General features: G+C 49.7%; 2 protein-coding genes across 2 annotated transcripts in view; both read right to left on the bottom strand.

Annotated features, from left to right (window-relative positions):
* LOC137463884 (zinc finger protein 271-like) overlaps positions 1–11,277 on the bottom strand; it is a 515,109-nt gene extending 503,832 nt beyond the window's left edge. Inside the window, exon 1 of the mRNA XM_068175266.1 lies at positions 11,190–11,277. Within this exon, the coding sequence (XP_068031367.1) occupies positions 11,190–11,241 (52 nt within the window). The 5' untranslated portion in view covers positions 11,242–11,277. The remainder of the gene's footprint in view (positions 1–11,189) is intronic.
* LOC137463873 (zinc finger protein 3-like) lies at positions 10,110–10,683 on the bottom strand. The gene has a single exon (XM_068175257.1). It carries the CDS (start codon positions 10,681–10,683, stop codon positions 10,249–10,251), a length of 435 nt encoding a protein of 144 aa, XP_068031358.1. The 3' UTR covers positions 10,110–10,248.
* Positions 11,278–16,932: the final 5,655 nt, after the last annotated feature.

Genomic DNA, 16,932 nt, shown 5'->3' with positions numbered 1-16,932 from the left:
GCTGACATCAGCAGGTGTGGCAGAGTCCCTGCCCAAGCAGACCTGCCACCCCCCGAGCCCTGGCAGCACCGGTGCCCGTCTCCTGCCCAGAGACTTGTGCCCGTGGGGGGCTCCTGTGCCACAGGGAGCCAAAGCCCACGTGCATTGGGGGCTGCGCTCCTGCCTGCAGGGGCTGTTGGCAGGAGCACCTGGAGCAACTGCTGGCAACACTTGTTCTCTGTCAGAAGCTCTTACTCCATGCTGAAATTATTTTCTCATTGAAGTTATTGCCTTCAGCACAAAAACACCTTAGCGGCCAAGGCACAGAAGAATCTGGCAAGTAAGAATCCTCAATTCAGGAAAGCTTTACTTCCCATTGCTCAACTCAAGTAGTTCCAAGAAGTTGCAAACTTCCCAAATGAATAGGGATGGCCTGAGGAGGTGAAGAGTTGGAATTTTGCTTCCCATCTCGAAGCAGCAACTCATTTGCCTTAACTTCATCCACTGAGGGTCACTTTACAGAACATAACACTACACAAAAAAAGGGAAAAACCAAGGGCCATTCTTTGGTTTTCTCTGTAGGGATGATCATATCCTAATTCTCTTAAGAAATAAAAGCTCTCAAGAAATCAAAGTCCACTCAGTGGTAGAAAAGTAGCTCAAAGAATTGAGTAGATGGCAAAAGGGCTAATCCTCCCCCTGGTACAGATATCTGAGTGGCCAGTAAAGTACAGCTCTGCCCTCTTGTTCCCTGCAGGACAATCAGGACCATGAAGAGGAAAAGTCACAGATATTCCTTCTGCCCTCCATAACCAAAGCTGTGCCAAAGCACAGATGCTGCCTTCAAACTGACTCAAATTCCAGCCTAGACCTCTCACCTTCCAGACAACTCCTTCTCCAACACCCCACCAACACCAGCCCCCCAAACTCCCGCACAGAAGCCCTCAACACCCCGCCAGGAGCCCCAGCTGTCCCCATCCCTCCGCTGAGCTTTCCCACCCTCCAGCAGACGCCCTGGTTCCCTGCAGGTGCCGTGGGATGGCACTCAGGAGGATCTGCTCCAAGGCCTTCCCCTGGAGCACGCTCAGGCTGCCAGGCCTATGGATCCTGGATCACCCTTCCCACCGAGCCTTCCTGTGCACGGCTGTTCCATTTGCACCTTTGCGCTCAGCTCGGACTTCTCCACTTCACCAGGAGTGCTGGGAAAGGATGGAGAGCAGCCTGGCAAGCTCTTTCTGCAGCTCCCTCTTTACCCTCGGGGAGGGAGAACATTCCACAGGAAAGCAACTGGTGCCACAAGGAGCGGGTGGCCTCAGGCACCTTTGGGGATGGAACAAGGCCTTGGTTTGACATAGGTAAGCACAAGCAATTCACATGAGTAAACAAGTAATTAGCACAGACATGCCTAAGTACTTAGCACCAGTTAGCATAAGAAAAACCTGATGGCCTAACTTGACATGAGAGTGACCTGACAAAAAGCTTTAGACACAGTCTACCAGAAGAACTGAGGGCAAGTGTGGAATCAGCCCTGTGCAGGGAAGCCCTGAGGAAGACTTTGTGCTGCTTTGGGGCATCGAGACCGCTCCTGGCCAGGGCCTGGACATCAGCTTCAAGTATGGGAATCTGACAGAATGTATTTCCAACCGCCTGCCTATGGAATCACCTCAGCGGTGTAAAGATGGATGGTGTTTCTGATACAACACCTACATCAACCCACTGAAATTTATATGTGGCAGAGAAACACTTTAGTGGGGTGCAGACCCCTGCCCTCCTGCCAGGTCAATAAAAGGGCTTTTGGCTGACAATGCATTTGTCAGCTGATTTCTTTGAATGAGAGAGACCCCTCAGGACTGCTATATCCTGAGGGAACACCGTTGGCCTTGGCCTGTAGGCACCTGCACAAGCTTAAAATCAGCTGCCTCAGCTTCCAGGACCTCTCTTGGCCAGCATCCTGACGTGGATGCAGGACTGCTGTGAGGCACTGCTGGGACCCAGCGGGACAGGACCGGCTGTCTCGTGTCCACGTAGCACCCCTCACACAGCCAGGGCCATCCCTAAACCAGACAAACACTCACGTGTCAGCTCAGGGGAGCAAGGAGCACTGGGCTCCTCTCAGGGTATCTCAAAGTTCGAGAATCCACCACAGCACTGGTAAATTTTGTGGGGGACCAAGGACTTTGAGTATCAAAAGGGAAACTCCAATTTGTAGGGAGGGAAATTAAATGTCTAGGACATGTGATTTATCAAGGGAGCTGGTGGCTGAACCCTGAGAGAATTGCAGGGATAGCCTCACTCCCATGACCAAAAACTAAGAGAGAAGTCAGAACGTTTTTAGGCCTGTTGGGATATTGCAGGCTATGGATTGAAGGATACACGCAGGCCATCAGGTTCTTGTATGAAAAGTTAGTAGAAGAAATTAGGTGGGAAGAAAACGACAAGCAAATTTTGAAGCTTTAAAGCCAAAATTAGTCAGTGCAGCAGCACTGAGTCTTCCTGCCTTAGACAAACCCTTCTATCTGTTTGTGGATATAGAAAGAGGGGCAGCACATGGAGGGTTAGCCCAGGACCGGGGAGGATCCAGGAAACCAGTGGCCTATTTATCAAAACTGCAAGACCCTGTCAGCTGGGGGTGGCCAACCTGCATTCAGGCGGTGGCAGCGAGCGCCCCGCTCGTAGAAGAAAGCAAAAAATTAACCTTTGGGGGAAAACTGAAAATATATACCCCACACTCAGTAAGGAGTATCCTCAGCTAAAAGGCTGTGAAATGGCTCACTGATTCCCAAGTACTAAAATATGAAGCCATCTTAATAGATAATGGTTTAGAGCTAGTCGTGAGTAACCAACTCAGCCCTGCCCAGCTTTAGATGGAAAAGCAGGTGAGGAACTAATATATAATTGCCTAGAGGTTATAAACTATCAAACTAAAGTAAGAGAGGACCTAACAGATCAACCACTCCACGGTGGAAAACGATTGTACATCGATGGATTTTCATGGGTAATCCAGGGCACAGGGTATTGGGGTGAGCAATAGTAGATGAAGAGTTAGTGACCCTAGAAAAAGGAAAGTCACCTTCCAACTGGTCAGCCCAAGCATGTGAGTTGTATGCCCTAAAGTGAGCTCTGGAAATATGAACACAGAAAAGAGAAACAATATATACAGACCCAAAATAGGCTTTTGGAGTAGTGCATACCTTTGGAAAAATTTGGAAAAATAGTGAGCTATTAAATTCAAGGGGAAAGGAACTAAAAACTTCTTTTAGAAGTGTTAGAAACTTTACAATTACCAGAAGAAGTGGCAGCAGTATAAGTTAAAGGACATAAAAAAGGGGTGACTCAAGAAGCACAAGGGAACCATTTAGCAGATTTAGATGCTAAGAATTCAGCCGAATCAGGGACAGAAAAAATAATGATAGCATTAACTCCCATGAGAGAAATGGAAGAAGTCCCCGTATTCAGTGAGACGGAAGAGAAAGAATTCCTCAAAACAGGAGCCAAGAAAGATAACAAAGGGAAGTGGAGATTAGCAGATGGGAGGCAAATGTTGAATAAACCCCTTGCCAGGAAAATGCTCGAAGGCATACATGGGACAACACACTGGGGTACACAAGCGCTAAGTGATCAATTTCTAAGGGACTGGGCCTGCATAGGAATTTTCTGGATAGCTAAACAGGTAATGGAAAGGTGTGTGATATGCCAACAAGTAAATGAGAAGGTCATGAGGAAAACACCAGGGGAGGGCGAGAACTAGCCTTACAGCCCTTTCAAAACATCCAAGTAGACTTTACCGAGCTTCCCCAGGTACAACGGTGGAAGTTTTTGCTAGTGATAGTAGGTGACCTGACTCATTGGGTAGAGGCGGTACCCACGGTTAAAGCCAATGCCAATGCTGTGAGTAAAACACTTCTAGAATCAATCATTCCCCGACAGGGGATGGTAAACAGGATTGATTCAGACCAAGTGTAAGAGGCCGTCTGAAGTCCCCACTTTTGCCTACCGATTGCCACGAGGAGAAACCCCTTCCCCCAATACAGTAACAGCTTGGAGAGAGCAGCAGTGCAGGTGCAGTTGCTGCACCGTTACGTTAGCTGTTCCAAACAAGGCCTGGCAAGGACTTGGCAAGGAATCGGCAAGGACCCAGCATGAACACAGCAAGGAACGGCCTGGTGTATCTTTGCCCACTCTCCTCCTGAAGCCGAATGAACTTTTGGGGTGACCCTAGTGGTCCCTCACTGAAGACCTCTCATCTGCCCCATTACCACTGTGACAGACGGACGGAGATCGAAAACCCTCCTCCCAAGGACTGAGACTGAGACCCCTACCACAGGGAGTGGGGAAACCACTAATGACACGACCTGTTCTTCTTCAGTAATTCCAATGGACTTATTCTTCATTGTGTTCGTCCTGCCTTGGTGGTTTCAGTGGACTCACTTGTTCCCCTGCAGCAATTGCAACAGACTTTCATTGTCCTGCATGTTCCCCCCTTTTTTCCTCCGTGAAGTATAACTGGACCCCTGAGTCGACCAGAACTTTGAAGACTTCCCCGACACGATAGACGGATCCCCATCGTCCGGACCAGTGAGGATCTCGCCTGTGTTGGTAGCTATTCCTATGCCCCTCTTCTCTCTCTCTCTCTATCCTTTTATCTCCTTTCTGATCCCCACTATCGCATTTACTGTTTTGCCCCTAATAAAGGTGCATTCTTTGTGATTCACTGATAGTCCCTTGTTGTTTGCCTTTTTGCACTTTCGGGATCGGTGAAAAGAACCATCACAACACCCCGCACAAGCGGATCATGACAACAGGGTGCAGTAACACCACTGCTTTTTAAACTGCAAAAGAAAGCAGAAGGGAAGAACATTAGGTGCTTTCGGTGCGGTAAAATCGGACATGCCAGGAGTCAGTGCTGCTCTGCAGCAATGAAAAGGTTTTGTTCCATCTGCAGAAAAGATAATCACAATACTAAAGAATGTCGGTTCCAGGGAAATGGACAGTGGAGTGCGGCCCCGCGTGCGAAGACACAGGCTCGGGGAGCTGCATGGATAGCTCAGCAACCACAGGAGGACTTTACCCGCTCCACTCAGCAACTTCTGTAAGTGCCAGAGTGGACGTGGAACCCGCAGTAGATATCACCATCACAGACTCTGCCATACATCTGATAAAGACTAGTGTAAAGGGACCCTTGGGGAATGGGCTTAGTGCTTTCCTGTTAGGGAGATCATCTGCTAGCTAAAAAGGACTGGATATAATTCCTGAGGTTATTGATGTGGACTGTCAAGGGGTTATCAAAATTATGGTTAGGACATTTTTCCCTCCTGTATCTATTGCCCAAGGATCACAATTTGCCCAACTTGTTCCTTTTAAGCCTTGTGTCCCCTGTACAGGATTAAAGGAGTGGGGAACAGGCGGCTTTGGTTCTACAGGTAACCCGAAGTATATTGGGCCATGGACACCACAAGAGGTAAACCAGACAAACAGGCAACTTTGACACATCCCAGTGGTAATTCCATTACTAAGAAGCTCACAATCGATACCGGAGCAGACGTAACCATGATTTCAAACACAATATGGCCTAAGAATTGGCCAGTGGTTAATCCTGTTTTAGGCATTGCAGGAATCGGAGGGAGCCAGGCAACTCAGCTGAGCAGAGAAGTAATTACCTTTACCTTCCCAGATGGAGTAAGTGTCTCCACAAGGCCTTGTGTCATGCAAACTGCAGGTAACTTGTTGGGTTTACTTGGTAGGGATTTGCTAAGTGAATTAAAAGCTACCATTGTTACACAGCCTTTTTAGCAGCAGCCACTGGTGGGCAGCCAATCCTCAAAATTAGCTGGACCACTGATACATCCATGTGGATTGATCAGTGGCCGCTGGCAAAGGAAAAGCTGCTTAAAGTCCAACAATTAGTACAGGAACATCTTGATGCAGGACACATAAAGCCATCACCTAGCCCATGGAACACACCAATTTTTATCATCCCAAAAAAGAATGAGAAATGGAGGTTGCTACATGATTTACGTGCTGTTAACGCAGTAATGCTAAGTATGGGTGCATTGCAACCTGGCCTTCCGTCTCCTACAATGATACCCGAGTCATGGGATCTATTGATCATTGATCTTAAGGATTGTTTTTTCACCATTCCCCTGCATCCAGAAGATACTGATCATTTCGCATTTTCTGTTCCTTCCATTAATAAAGCAGAGCTGTACAAAAGGTATGAATGGACAGTTTTGCCCCAGGAGATGCGTAACTCACCCACTATTTGTCAGATTTACGTTGCCTGGGCATTAGAACCAGTTAGGCAACGATTTCCTGAGTGTATCAGCTATCATTATATGGATGATATCCTAGTGGCTGGGAAACAATTGGACTCCGTAACTGTGTTGGCAACCATGACAGCTTTGTTAGAGAAAAGGGGATTAAAAACTGCCCCTGAAAAGGTACAAAATTCTGCTTCTTGGAAGTATCTTGGGTGGCAGATTGATCAGTCTTTAGTGAGACCACAGAAAATCACCATTACTTCTGCAATTAAAACTCTACATGATGTCCAGGAATTGGTGGGAGATATCCAATGGATTAGAACTATTTGTGGAATAACTAATGGAGAACTTGAACCTTTAATACAGTTATTAGGTACTTCATCTCGGGCAGATGAACGCCGGACCCTACAGAAGAGACAACAGCAAGCCTTGGATCACATAGCCTCAAAGGCTGCTCCAGCACACGCACATCACCTGATCGAGGATGTTCCGGTCCAATTGATGATCATCAATCAGAGTAAAGACGGTGACCAATATGCTAAGCATCCTTTTGCCTTGATTTGTCAGTGGACACAGACACGGGCTAACCCTTTAACTATTTTGGAATGGGTATTTTTACCTGGGAAACAGCCTAGAACTATTAGCACTCGCCTAGAACTATTTGCTCAATTAATCATGAAAGGCCGGGGAAGGGTCTTAGAAATTTGGGGTTAGGAACCAAATACAATTGTAGTACCGTTAGCTAATTGGTATTTGGAATGGGGAATTAGGCATTCTGTACCCTTACAAATAGCTCTCACTGATTATGGGGGAAAGGTTCACAATACGTATCCATCCTTGTTGGAGCATCAAAGTCTGGAAGACAGACCATGGAGATCTGAGAGTCCAGTGTCTGGACTGACAGTGCTTACTGCTGCAGGTAAAGGGTCAAAAACTACCCGCCCGGGTAGGATGAGGGAGGAAAGAAATGCTGGAGGAGTTGCTGTGACACTGGCAGCATGGTGGGGGCGGGTTGTGAAAACAAAGACCCCCCCCACCACCACCACAGGGTCTGGGCTCCTTGGTCCACCCACCCGGACTGGGTCCCTCGCCCCGCACAGAACCGCAGGGTCCTAAGATCTGCCACCGCTGCTGCTGGCCATTCTGAAAAACAAAATAGAAAGGTGGAAAGAGCTACCACCTCAAAGTACTGGAAAGCCACAAGCTAGCCTCAGCCCAAGTGGTTGAATTAAAGGCTGTGGCCATGGCATTCCAGAGATTTTCTCAGTTCTTATGAATTTGGTGGTGGGTTTTGCACAAAAAAGGTATTTCTATAAACCATCCAATTAGAGCTGGGGCTGTGGCCAGGTCCTGACTCCATCTGGGTGGGGGATGGTTGATGATGAACCCAGATGTTTTCTGCATCCAAATCAACGGGAGTTTGAGAATGATGATCTGGAGGTGATTTTCCAACTCTGCTGATTTGAGGTTTATCAGCAGTTTGTTCTGGTTTGAAAGCAAAACCAGTGAGAGTTTACAAGTCAGAAATACAACTTATTGGAAAAAGGGAAAGGAAACAAAATACATGCAATTAATACAAAAGGGAGACCACTGACAAAGTCAGAATACAACCTGACACCCCTTTGGCAAGTGTGTTGGTAGCAGTCCAAACTGGAGTGGCTGCAGTCCTCTTGGAGTGGCAGATGTGGTTTCTGTTGGAGCAGTGGTCCTGTAAAAAAAGTGTAGTCGTCCAGTGGAAATCCCAGCTGTGTCTTCTTGGAAACCTTTGGGAAGGCTGCCTGCCTGTCCAAAAATCCCAGAATATATCCAGGTGGGAATGCTTAGCTCCTCCCCCCTGGGCGGAGCATCTCACAGTGGGCTGATGTCATTCCCAGTCATGCAGTGGGTCCTTGATCACCTGTTAAACAGAAACTGCTCCTGGAGGGAGTTATCTCTGAGTCGTGTGGCAAGACGTTGATGGACCATTAACAGGAGATAAGGAAAACTGCCCAGAAGACAACTGCTGCACAGATGGCAATAGAAAACATCCTGCTTCTCAATCCTGGACACTGTTGCAGAGTCTGGGATGACAGTCAGTGTTTTAGTGCTTGATAATTATATGATGTCACCTCAGATGGATTTCTAATAGTTGTTGGACTTTCTTAAGCAGTTCTCTGTTTCAGGATTTAACCGTTCTCTGTTTCAGGACTGAGAAGGACCTTCAAGGATGTCAAAGATCAACATCTCCAGTCAATGGACCTTCTCCTGAGACTCAGCTGTTTGGACTTTGAAACATGAGGATTCTTTGCATTGTTGTTTGGGTTTCTTATATTGTAAGCCTTGTTTTAGAGATTTGATAGAAGTAGATGTTCTACAGGTAAACTACCTCCTTGATCATTCTACATCAGCACTTGATTGAGGTTCTGATTGACAACCAGCAAATTGCTAAGGGAACCTCTGGAGATGTGTTTGCTCTCTCTTCTGCAAGGGCCCTGCAGAAGAATTGCAAACACAGCTCCTTCCTTTTTTTATTATAATAAACACGGGGAGATGTGGCAATCACATTCTCTGAACAGAGGGACATAATTCTCTCTCTCAGGATTTTTCCTGGAGAAGCACAGAGAGAACAAGAGGGAACAATTCTTATCCGCTCCGTTTGTTTGTGCTCACATGGAATGTGGCATGGAGATTGTATGCCCAAGGTGATTGCTTGATTGGATTCTGGTGATGGTTGTTTGGATTCATGGACCAATTGGATCCAACAGCTGTGTCCAGACTCTCGGCAGGGAGTCACGGGTTTTTTGTATTTAGTGATAGCTCCTGTCAGTGTAATATAGTTATGGTATATTATAGCATAATAAAGTACTTAATTACCTTCTGAAATCATTGGAGTCAGATGCCAATCATTCTTCCCAGATGGGGATTGCCTTTTTACTGATGGGGGGGTCACACATGCTCTGGGGGGGGACACACACATCCCCTGGGGATCCCCCTCACCTTCTCCTGCAGCACCAGGAGGATGAACATCAACATGGGGACCCCAACCCCTGGAAGTATCTTGGGGGAGTGGGGTCTGGTGGCTGCTTTGGGGTTCTGGGGGGTCACGACCACCCAAAAAACCCCTCCCAGCCCCACAGCTACTCCCGGACACCTCAACCATCCCACAGCTCCCAGCCAGGACACCCTCAACCACTCCCTGCAAGATAAATGACCCCAAGAACCAGCCAAACCCCTTTCCATCTCCCCAAAGACCCACCCAAATTCTCTCCAAGCCACACAGCCTTGTCAGGGACCCAAACCTCCCTCACAGACCCTGCCAAGCCCCTTCCCAGCACCACAAATGCCCACAAGATTGACAGAAGCCTTTCCCAGTCCCCCCAGGAGCCCCTAAACCCCCTCCCACCCCCCATGGCACTGACCAGGAGAGGTTGGTGGACAGGAACATCCACAGCCCACAGCAGCTCAGGCACTTGAGCAGCAATTTGGGCACTTTGGGAAGGCATCTCAAATGGAGAGACCCAGGCCAGACACTGGGACAGACAACCAGAATTCCTGGAGAACAGCTGGTCTCAGGTGGGCATGTTCTGCTGGCACACCTATGAGATGATGGCCATGTCCTCTGGCTTTGACAACCTCAGAACACCCAAATTCACCCAAATATTGCCTTGAACCAACCCCAAATTCACCCCCCAAATCCCAGTAAAGGGTGCAGCTTTCGATCTCTTTGTTTAGTTTCTTTATTTTCACCCCAGTTTTCGTTGATGCCACCAGAAGAAATAACTGGACAGAGCAGGTGAGATTTATGGGGTGTAAAGTCAACAAATCACTTCTTCCCAATGAATTACCGGTATAGATCAGAGTCCTGATGGATATTCAGGAGGACGTGGAGACCACCAGCCAGCTGTCTTCTCAGCAGGGATCACTGGGAATGTGAGTCACCAGGGCTCTGAACAACGTGGGTCCTGCAGTGGGGGATGGAGCTGGAGCAGCGCACGAAGCTCTTCCCGCACTCGGGGCACTCGCAGGGCTTCCCTTACTGGTGCCTCCGTTGGTGTCTGGTCAAGTGAGAGCTCCTGGAGAAGCTCTTCCCACACTGGGGACACTCGTAGGGCCTCTCCCTGGTGTGGATGTGCCGGTGCCTGACGAGGTGGGAGTTGCGCTTGAATCCCTTCCCGCAGTCGGGGCAGCGGAAGGGCCTCTCCTCGGTGTGAATCCACTGGTGATTAAGGAGAATGGAGCTGGTCTGAAACCTCTTTTGACACTTGGGACACTCGTAGGGCCTCTCCCCGCTGTGCATCTTCAGGTGGGCAATCAGGCTGGACCTGTAACTGAAGACCTTCCCACACTCGCCACACGTGTAGGGCTTCTCCCCGGTGTGGATCCTCTGGTGGACAATCAGGTCGGACCTATCTCTGAAGCCCTTCCCACACTCCTCACACTCATAGAGCCATTCCCCAGTGTGGATCATCTGGTGACGGACCAGGTTGTAGCTCCTCCTGAAGTTCTTCCCACACTCCAAGCACTCGTAGAGTGTCTTCCCGTCATGAACCTGCTCACGGACCACCAGCTCTGAGCTCTGGCTGGAGCTCTGTCCACCTGCCTGCCCCAGGGTGGGTCTTTCCTCCTCAGATCCCAGCGATCTGCGTTTGCAGCCCCTCCTCGTGCGGCATCTCCGGGGCTTTTCCTCCCCGTTGGGTTCTTGCGCTGTGGAGCCGCTCAAAACGGCCTCTTCCACGAGGTTCTGCTCCGGGGATTTTTCCTCCCTGCTCTCCATCCTCAGCTCCTGCTCTGGGGGAGGAAGGACAAGGAGCGGATGGGATTTGCCTCCGTGCCACAGGGAAGGGCAAGGAGATCCCCCCAGTGCGTCCCCGGCAGGACGGCACCAGCAGCGGGGCTCTTCTGCAGCCGGGGGTCGTGCTGGGCTGGGAGATGGAGCAGGAGAGAGGGGGAAAGGGGCACTGACTTCCTCCTCACCTGCCTGGGTGTCCCAGGGCTCCTTCCTCTTCCTCGCAGCCTCCTCCTCCATGTGGGGAAGGTCTGGGGATGGGACAATTTCTTTTCGGAAGAAAACAAGGGGTGCGCACATTGAGTTTTGTACTGGTTTGGGGCAAACCAGGGGGGGAATTTATGCCAGAATTACAATTTAATAAGAAAATCAAGGTCAAGGCAATGATACAGAAACACTGACTTAATCTGGCAGTCAGGATATAACCTGACACCCCGTTGGTCAGGGTGGTGGTAGCAGTCTGATAAAATGGTGGCTGCAGTCCTGTTGGAATGATTACGTGATTCTGTCGAAGCAGGGATCCTGTGGAAGGGTCTGGTCTTCCTCTGAAGGTCCAGTGGTTGTTATGGAGCTCTTGTCCTCTGGGAATCCAGTAGGCAAGGTGGTCCTGGTGTTGCAAGGGTGAGATTTTATCCAGGTAGGAATGCTTGGTTCCTCCCCCTGGGCGGAGCATCCCACAATGGGATGATGTAATTTTATCAGTCCTGCAGTGGCACTCAATGGCCCATTAACAGAAGACAGCCCCTGGAGGGCGTTATCAGGGCTGAGTCATGGAAGAGATAAAGAACACTGCCCCACCTGTTTATCACAGTTTATGAAGATGGTGACTGAGAACATACTTTGGGTTACATCTTACATTGCACCCTGAAACAGTGAGGCAATCCCTGCTCGGGGTGGGGGGTGAACACCACCCCCCTTACCCAAACTGGCTCAGGTGTAAAACCCCCACCCTGGGAAGTCCCCACACACAGTGGACAATGTCACACTTGCCCCCCCCCAGGGGAGGTCTCTGTCCCTGTCACTCTCTTGCTCTCCCCTCTTTTCTCTTTCTTCCATCTCTCCCCCTACCTCACATTTACTGTTCAATAAAATCCACTTTGGATTTGGTCTTGTTAGCCTTAACCCTAATTGGGGCAGAGGCGTCTCTCTAACAATTTTATTAACCCGATTGTGGCATTATTTCAGTGCAGAGAGTTCAGGGCACTGTTCTCTGACTCCAAGTGCCTTTGACAAGAGCATGGTTCCCTCCTCTGAGGAGGTTCTAGCTCTTTCTGGAGGAACTCTTGGAAACTTGGACACAGTTTCCTCTGAGGGACTTATGGGAGAACTTATGAGGAAAATGGCTGTTGTGGGTGTGTCGTGGTTTGACATGGAAGTGATTTTTTTTTTCTTCAGGAAGTTGGGTCAAACCAATCAGTGGTCAAGTTTGGATATTGGCACCTGAAATGACCACTGAAGATAGGGATACGCCTCTGAGAACACAGGGGGTTAAAAGCAGGAACTCCCAAGAGCTCGCTCTCTTTGGTTCCAGTCAGGGTGCTGTGCAGACCTCCCCTGCCCAGCCATGGGGCTGGGTGGGGGAGGGGAAGCCATGCGGCCTGGTCGAGGTGAGCCGAGGGGTAGAAGGACTGGAACCGAGCCAGCTCCTGTGGACGGAAGGGTAGAGAGAAGCGGAGATGTCTTTGTCGTTCCCCCCCCCCCCCAGAGAGAAGAGATAGAGAGTCCGGACGGCACCTGTAACTTTGCCGGCGCGGAGGAGAAAGGAGGGGGAGGAAGGCGCCCAGCCTTGGCCTTGAGTATCGGCTGCTGGGCAGAGATGTCAGTCGTCCAGGGAGTCTGAGCTTTTAACCCTTTCCTGAGAAACGAAGGCTTTGTAAAATATTACTCCTCCTTGATTTGAAGTAGAAGAGAGACAGTCTGGGATCCGAAATGATGGAAGAAGAAATTCTCGAGTTGGAAGGAGATGATGGAGTGGCTTGTGGCTGGACTTCTCTTGTTAGCCATAGACTGAACCAAATTCTCCTAACAGAAGCTGCACTTAGGGTGGTGCGTTGGTGTGCCAGGAGACCTGTTTCAGTGATTACCAGCAGAGGAGTAGAGGGAAAGTGTGGAGAAGCCCTCTATCTTCAAGGAAGAAGAAGAGGAGCAGAAGACCTCTATTCTTGGACCCTCAGCCCCAGGGGAAAATGGGGGGGACTGTAGTCCCAAAATGAGAAACTGAACTGTTGTCTCTTTTGGTCCACGGCAAAGCATCCTTAAAGGAGCCCTATGAGCAGTCTGTCCATGCACGGTGGTGAGAGCACTGTGACATGGAAGGAGAGTGTCACCATGGCAAATTTTCTTCGGGCGATTGCCATGTGTGACATGGAAACACAAGGGTGGCAATTGTGTTTCCTGGGGGGGGTCTGTGGCACAGGAGAGACTCCTGTCTCCCTTGAAAGACTGAGTATTCGAATATCTGAAGGGTGGCAACTTGATCAGGATCCTGGGTGGTGTCTCACTGTTGAGTTTGTTTAGGAATTAGGTGGGAGGAGGAGGGGTGTTTTAGAAAGTCTTCATCCAGGATTTAGTGTTTGTAGTTTTCCTAGTAGAAGTAGTTTAATAAAGTTCTTTCCTTAGTTACTAAGTTTGGGCCTGCTCTGCTCTGTTCCTGATCACATCTCACAGCAATTATTTTAAAAAGTATATTCTCATGGGGGCGCTGGCATCGCGCCAGTGTCAAACCATGACAGGGTGGCCAGTGTAAAGAAAATATTTTGTTGTCCTTCCTTGAAAAGTTTGTTAAAATCACTGCAGGAAAGGGACCAAATGATACCAGCGAGACTGACAAGGTTCATTCACCCCAAGGCGAGGAACACAAGGCTGCTAAAAGTCCTACAAGAAGCCCAGCTCAAGTAGCTAAATTCCCAATTAAGTCCCGAATTCACAGGCTTGAGGGCCTTGCCAAATGTGAGAATCATAATTCTCTTTGTGCCTGTCGCCTTTGCGACAGATACACAGAGCTTTCCCTTCCTTTTAATAACCTCTGTTGGGCTGAACTTCCACTTTTCTTTTTTCAGAACCTGCCAGCAGCTGAGCTGGAGCTGTGCAGGAACCGATGAAACTTGGAATTGCCACAGAATTGCTTCTATTGTCAGTTCATTCATGTTTGGGACTTGTTTGTGTTTTCATCCCACGTGACTTGTGGGAAGAGCAGGGCTGGTGACCAGGGGCTCTGTGTCCCTCCCACCACTGAGTGTACTTGGGGCTGGGGGGGCTCTCCAACCTTCTCATCCCTGGGGAGGCCAGGGGGGTCTCTGTCCCTCTCATCCCTTGTGTGACCTCACCCAAGCATCATCGGGCTCCGAGGGACAGAGACACCCCCAAACCCCCAGAAGGGCTGAACCTGGGATTTGGTTTGGGCCTGAGGGTTTAGGAAGGGGCTGGAACTGGGGCTGGGGTTGGAGTTGGGGCTGAGATTTGGATTAGAGCTGGGATTGGGGTTACGGCTAGATGTGGGATTGGCTTTAGGGCTGGAGTTGGGATTGGGTCTGGAGCTAGACGAGTCTGGCACTGGGATGAGATTAAATACAGAACTGTGAGTGTGTCTGAACGTGGAGTGAGATTGAGACCAGGATCAGGGTCAGGTTTGGGACTGAGTGCACGCAGGGCAGGACAGGGGGGATGTCACTGCAGGATGTCCCTGGCATTGTCCCAGCCCTCCTCAGGCACCTCCAAACACGGGGGGCAGCTGGTTGCTCCAAGATCCAGGTGCTCCCACACTGCCCCTCAATACCAGGTGAGCATTCCCTGAGGGCAGCCCAGACTGTGAACCTTGGGGGTCAGGGATCAGCCTTCACATCCCTGTGGGAGCAGCTACAGATGTGACAAAAGATTTTTCCCCCCGTTCTTCCCTGTGGAAGGGTGAAGCCCAGCTGCCCTTTCCTTCTGCTGCCTCCTCCTCTCCTCAGCGAGGATGTCAAACTCCCCAGGAGCAGGAAAATCCCCATTCCCTGTTGCCTTGTGGCTGCAGCCTGGAACATCCACTCAGAACAAAGAACTTTCTGACAGCCCTGCTGAATGACACCGGGAGGAGGTTTTGAGAAAGGGAGGAAATTGTACTTTGATAGGAAATAAAGTTACACAATTATTTCTTTCTGTCCCATTCATTTTCAGTCAGCTGCAGTTCTGTTTGCAGAGTGCCACCTTCTCAGCTGATTGTGTTTGTGTCCTCCTTTCTCTCCTGCCTCTCTTTGCCTGCTCTGTTTCTCTCTCCCTGTCTCTGTCCTGGCTGGTAAGATAAGCATATATTCTATTTGCCATCTGTTGGAGGTGGGGCAGGTATCTTCTGTTCAGCTGGGCAGTTTTCTTATCTCTTCCAAGAACAATGTCTGCCTCTGGGGAGATATCTTCTGTTCATGGGCCATTGAATGACTCACAGTGTGACTGATGGGGTTACATCATCCCATTGTGAGATGCTCCACACAGAGGGAAGAGCCAAGCATCCCTACCTGCAAAAAATCAGCATTTCTGGGACATCAGAACAGCCTCTTCGCTGGATTCCCAAAGGAGCAGCTTCTTCTCCGCTGGATTCCCAGAGGAAGACCAGGCCCATCTACTCTATCACCAGACCTTCAGAGAAAACTACACCCTTCTACAGGACCACTGCTAATTATCTTTTATCTTCCTCTCTTCAAAACACAGAAAATTGGGGTAAAAATGAACAAATTTACCAAAGGCATCTAAAGCCTCACATTTTACTTGTGTTTTGGGGAATCTTGGATTCCAGGAGACATTTAGGATGATATGGGGGTGGGGGAGGGGGGTATTTGGTTTAGTTGTCCTTATTTCTTGGCACTCCAAATGACAAGAAGGTTATCTGTCATGTCAAAACCACTCAATGCCACTGAAAACTACTGAATCCCACCCCAAAATCGCTCAATTCCACCACTTCTCAGGGTGAAATTGGATTGGAAAGGGATTGGGCAAAGTGGCATGCAAATCAGGAGGGGTGAGATGGGCATTGGGTGAGGCAGGATGGGTGGGATCGGGTTTGGGAGGTGTGAAATGGGGGAATCCAGCTTGGGAAGGGGGTCTTGATGTCCAGGAGGGGTGGGATGGTTTGGGACGGGGGAGGCGGTCTGGAGTCTGGAATGAGACAGCCAAAGTTTGGGGAATGATTAAGATAGGGGGAGCCCATTATTGAGTGAGTTTTTGAATAGTCTACATTCATGAAGAGATCCCGGGGTATCTCACACTCCTGAGGCAGTTTTGGGGCACTCCCCAACTCTTGGGGGGTTTCCTGAGAGCAGCTCCATGGAGCCCCATTGCCAGGGGTGGCTGCCACGGGCACGAGCTCAGAGCTGTGCCAGAGTCCATGGCCTCGGTGCTGGAGAGCAGAGAAATGATGACCGGCCCCAGACATCTCCAGTGTGTGTTTGTGGAGGCCTGCGAGCTTACTGGGGAGAGGGCAACAGCAATCCCCTGGAGAAATGCACCTTAGGCTCCGGGCATCCCTCACAGCTCAGGGTGAGGACAGAAGCTTCCCCCAAGGTGCTCTGCAGCACTATGTTAATTTGTCCCAGTTCTGTCCTCCCCATTGACCCATTGGCCTTTCCTACCCCTTTTACCCTCATATGTTCATGTTCTAGCAAATTCTCCCTTCCCTGTCTTCCCCTTGGTTTATGTCCCCGCCTATCCACCCTGGCATTCCCTATCAGTCCCTTTCCCTGTGTACCACCCCTAAACCCTCAGATCCCTGATGCTCTCCTCCACCCCCTCTTTCCCTGTATTTATACCCTAAACCCTCCTTTGTCTTTGTCTTGAACCCCTGGACCGCTGAGCGTCAGACCCTCACAAACCCTCGCTGGAGCTCCATGCCCGGACCCTCCCGTGTCTTCACTGCCGAGCTGCTCCGTGTGTGTGTGTGTGTGTGTGCTGGGGCTCTCGTGG

The sequence above is a fragment of the Anomalospiza imberbis genome, chromosome 31 (assembly GCF_031753505.1).
Source record: "Anomalospiza imberbis isolate Cuckoo-Finch-1a 21T00152 chromosome 31, ASM3175350v1, whole genome shotgun sequence".
NCBI classification, from domain to species: Eukaryota; Metazoa; Chordata; class Aves; order Passeriformes; family Viduidae; genus Anomalospiza; species Anomalospiza imberbis.
The sequence above is the reverse complement of the archived record's forward strand: the minus strand, read 5'-3'. Positions and strand labels throughout refer to the sequence as shown.

Excerpts from the sequence above, each read along its gene's own strand:
- LOC137463873 (XM_068175257.1), bottom strand. The coding sequence starts at position 10,683 with ATGATCCACACTGGGGAATGGCTCTATGAGTGTGAGGAGTGTGGGAAG.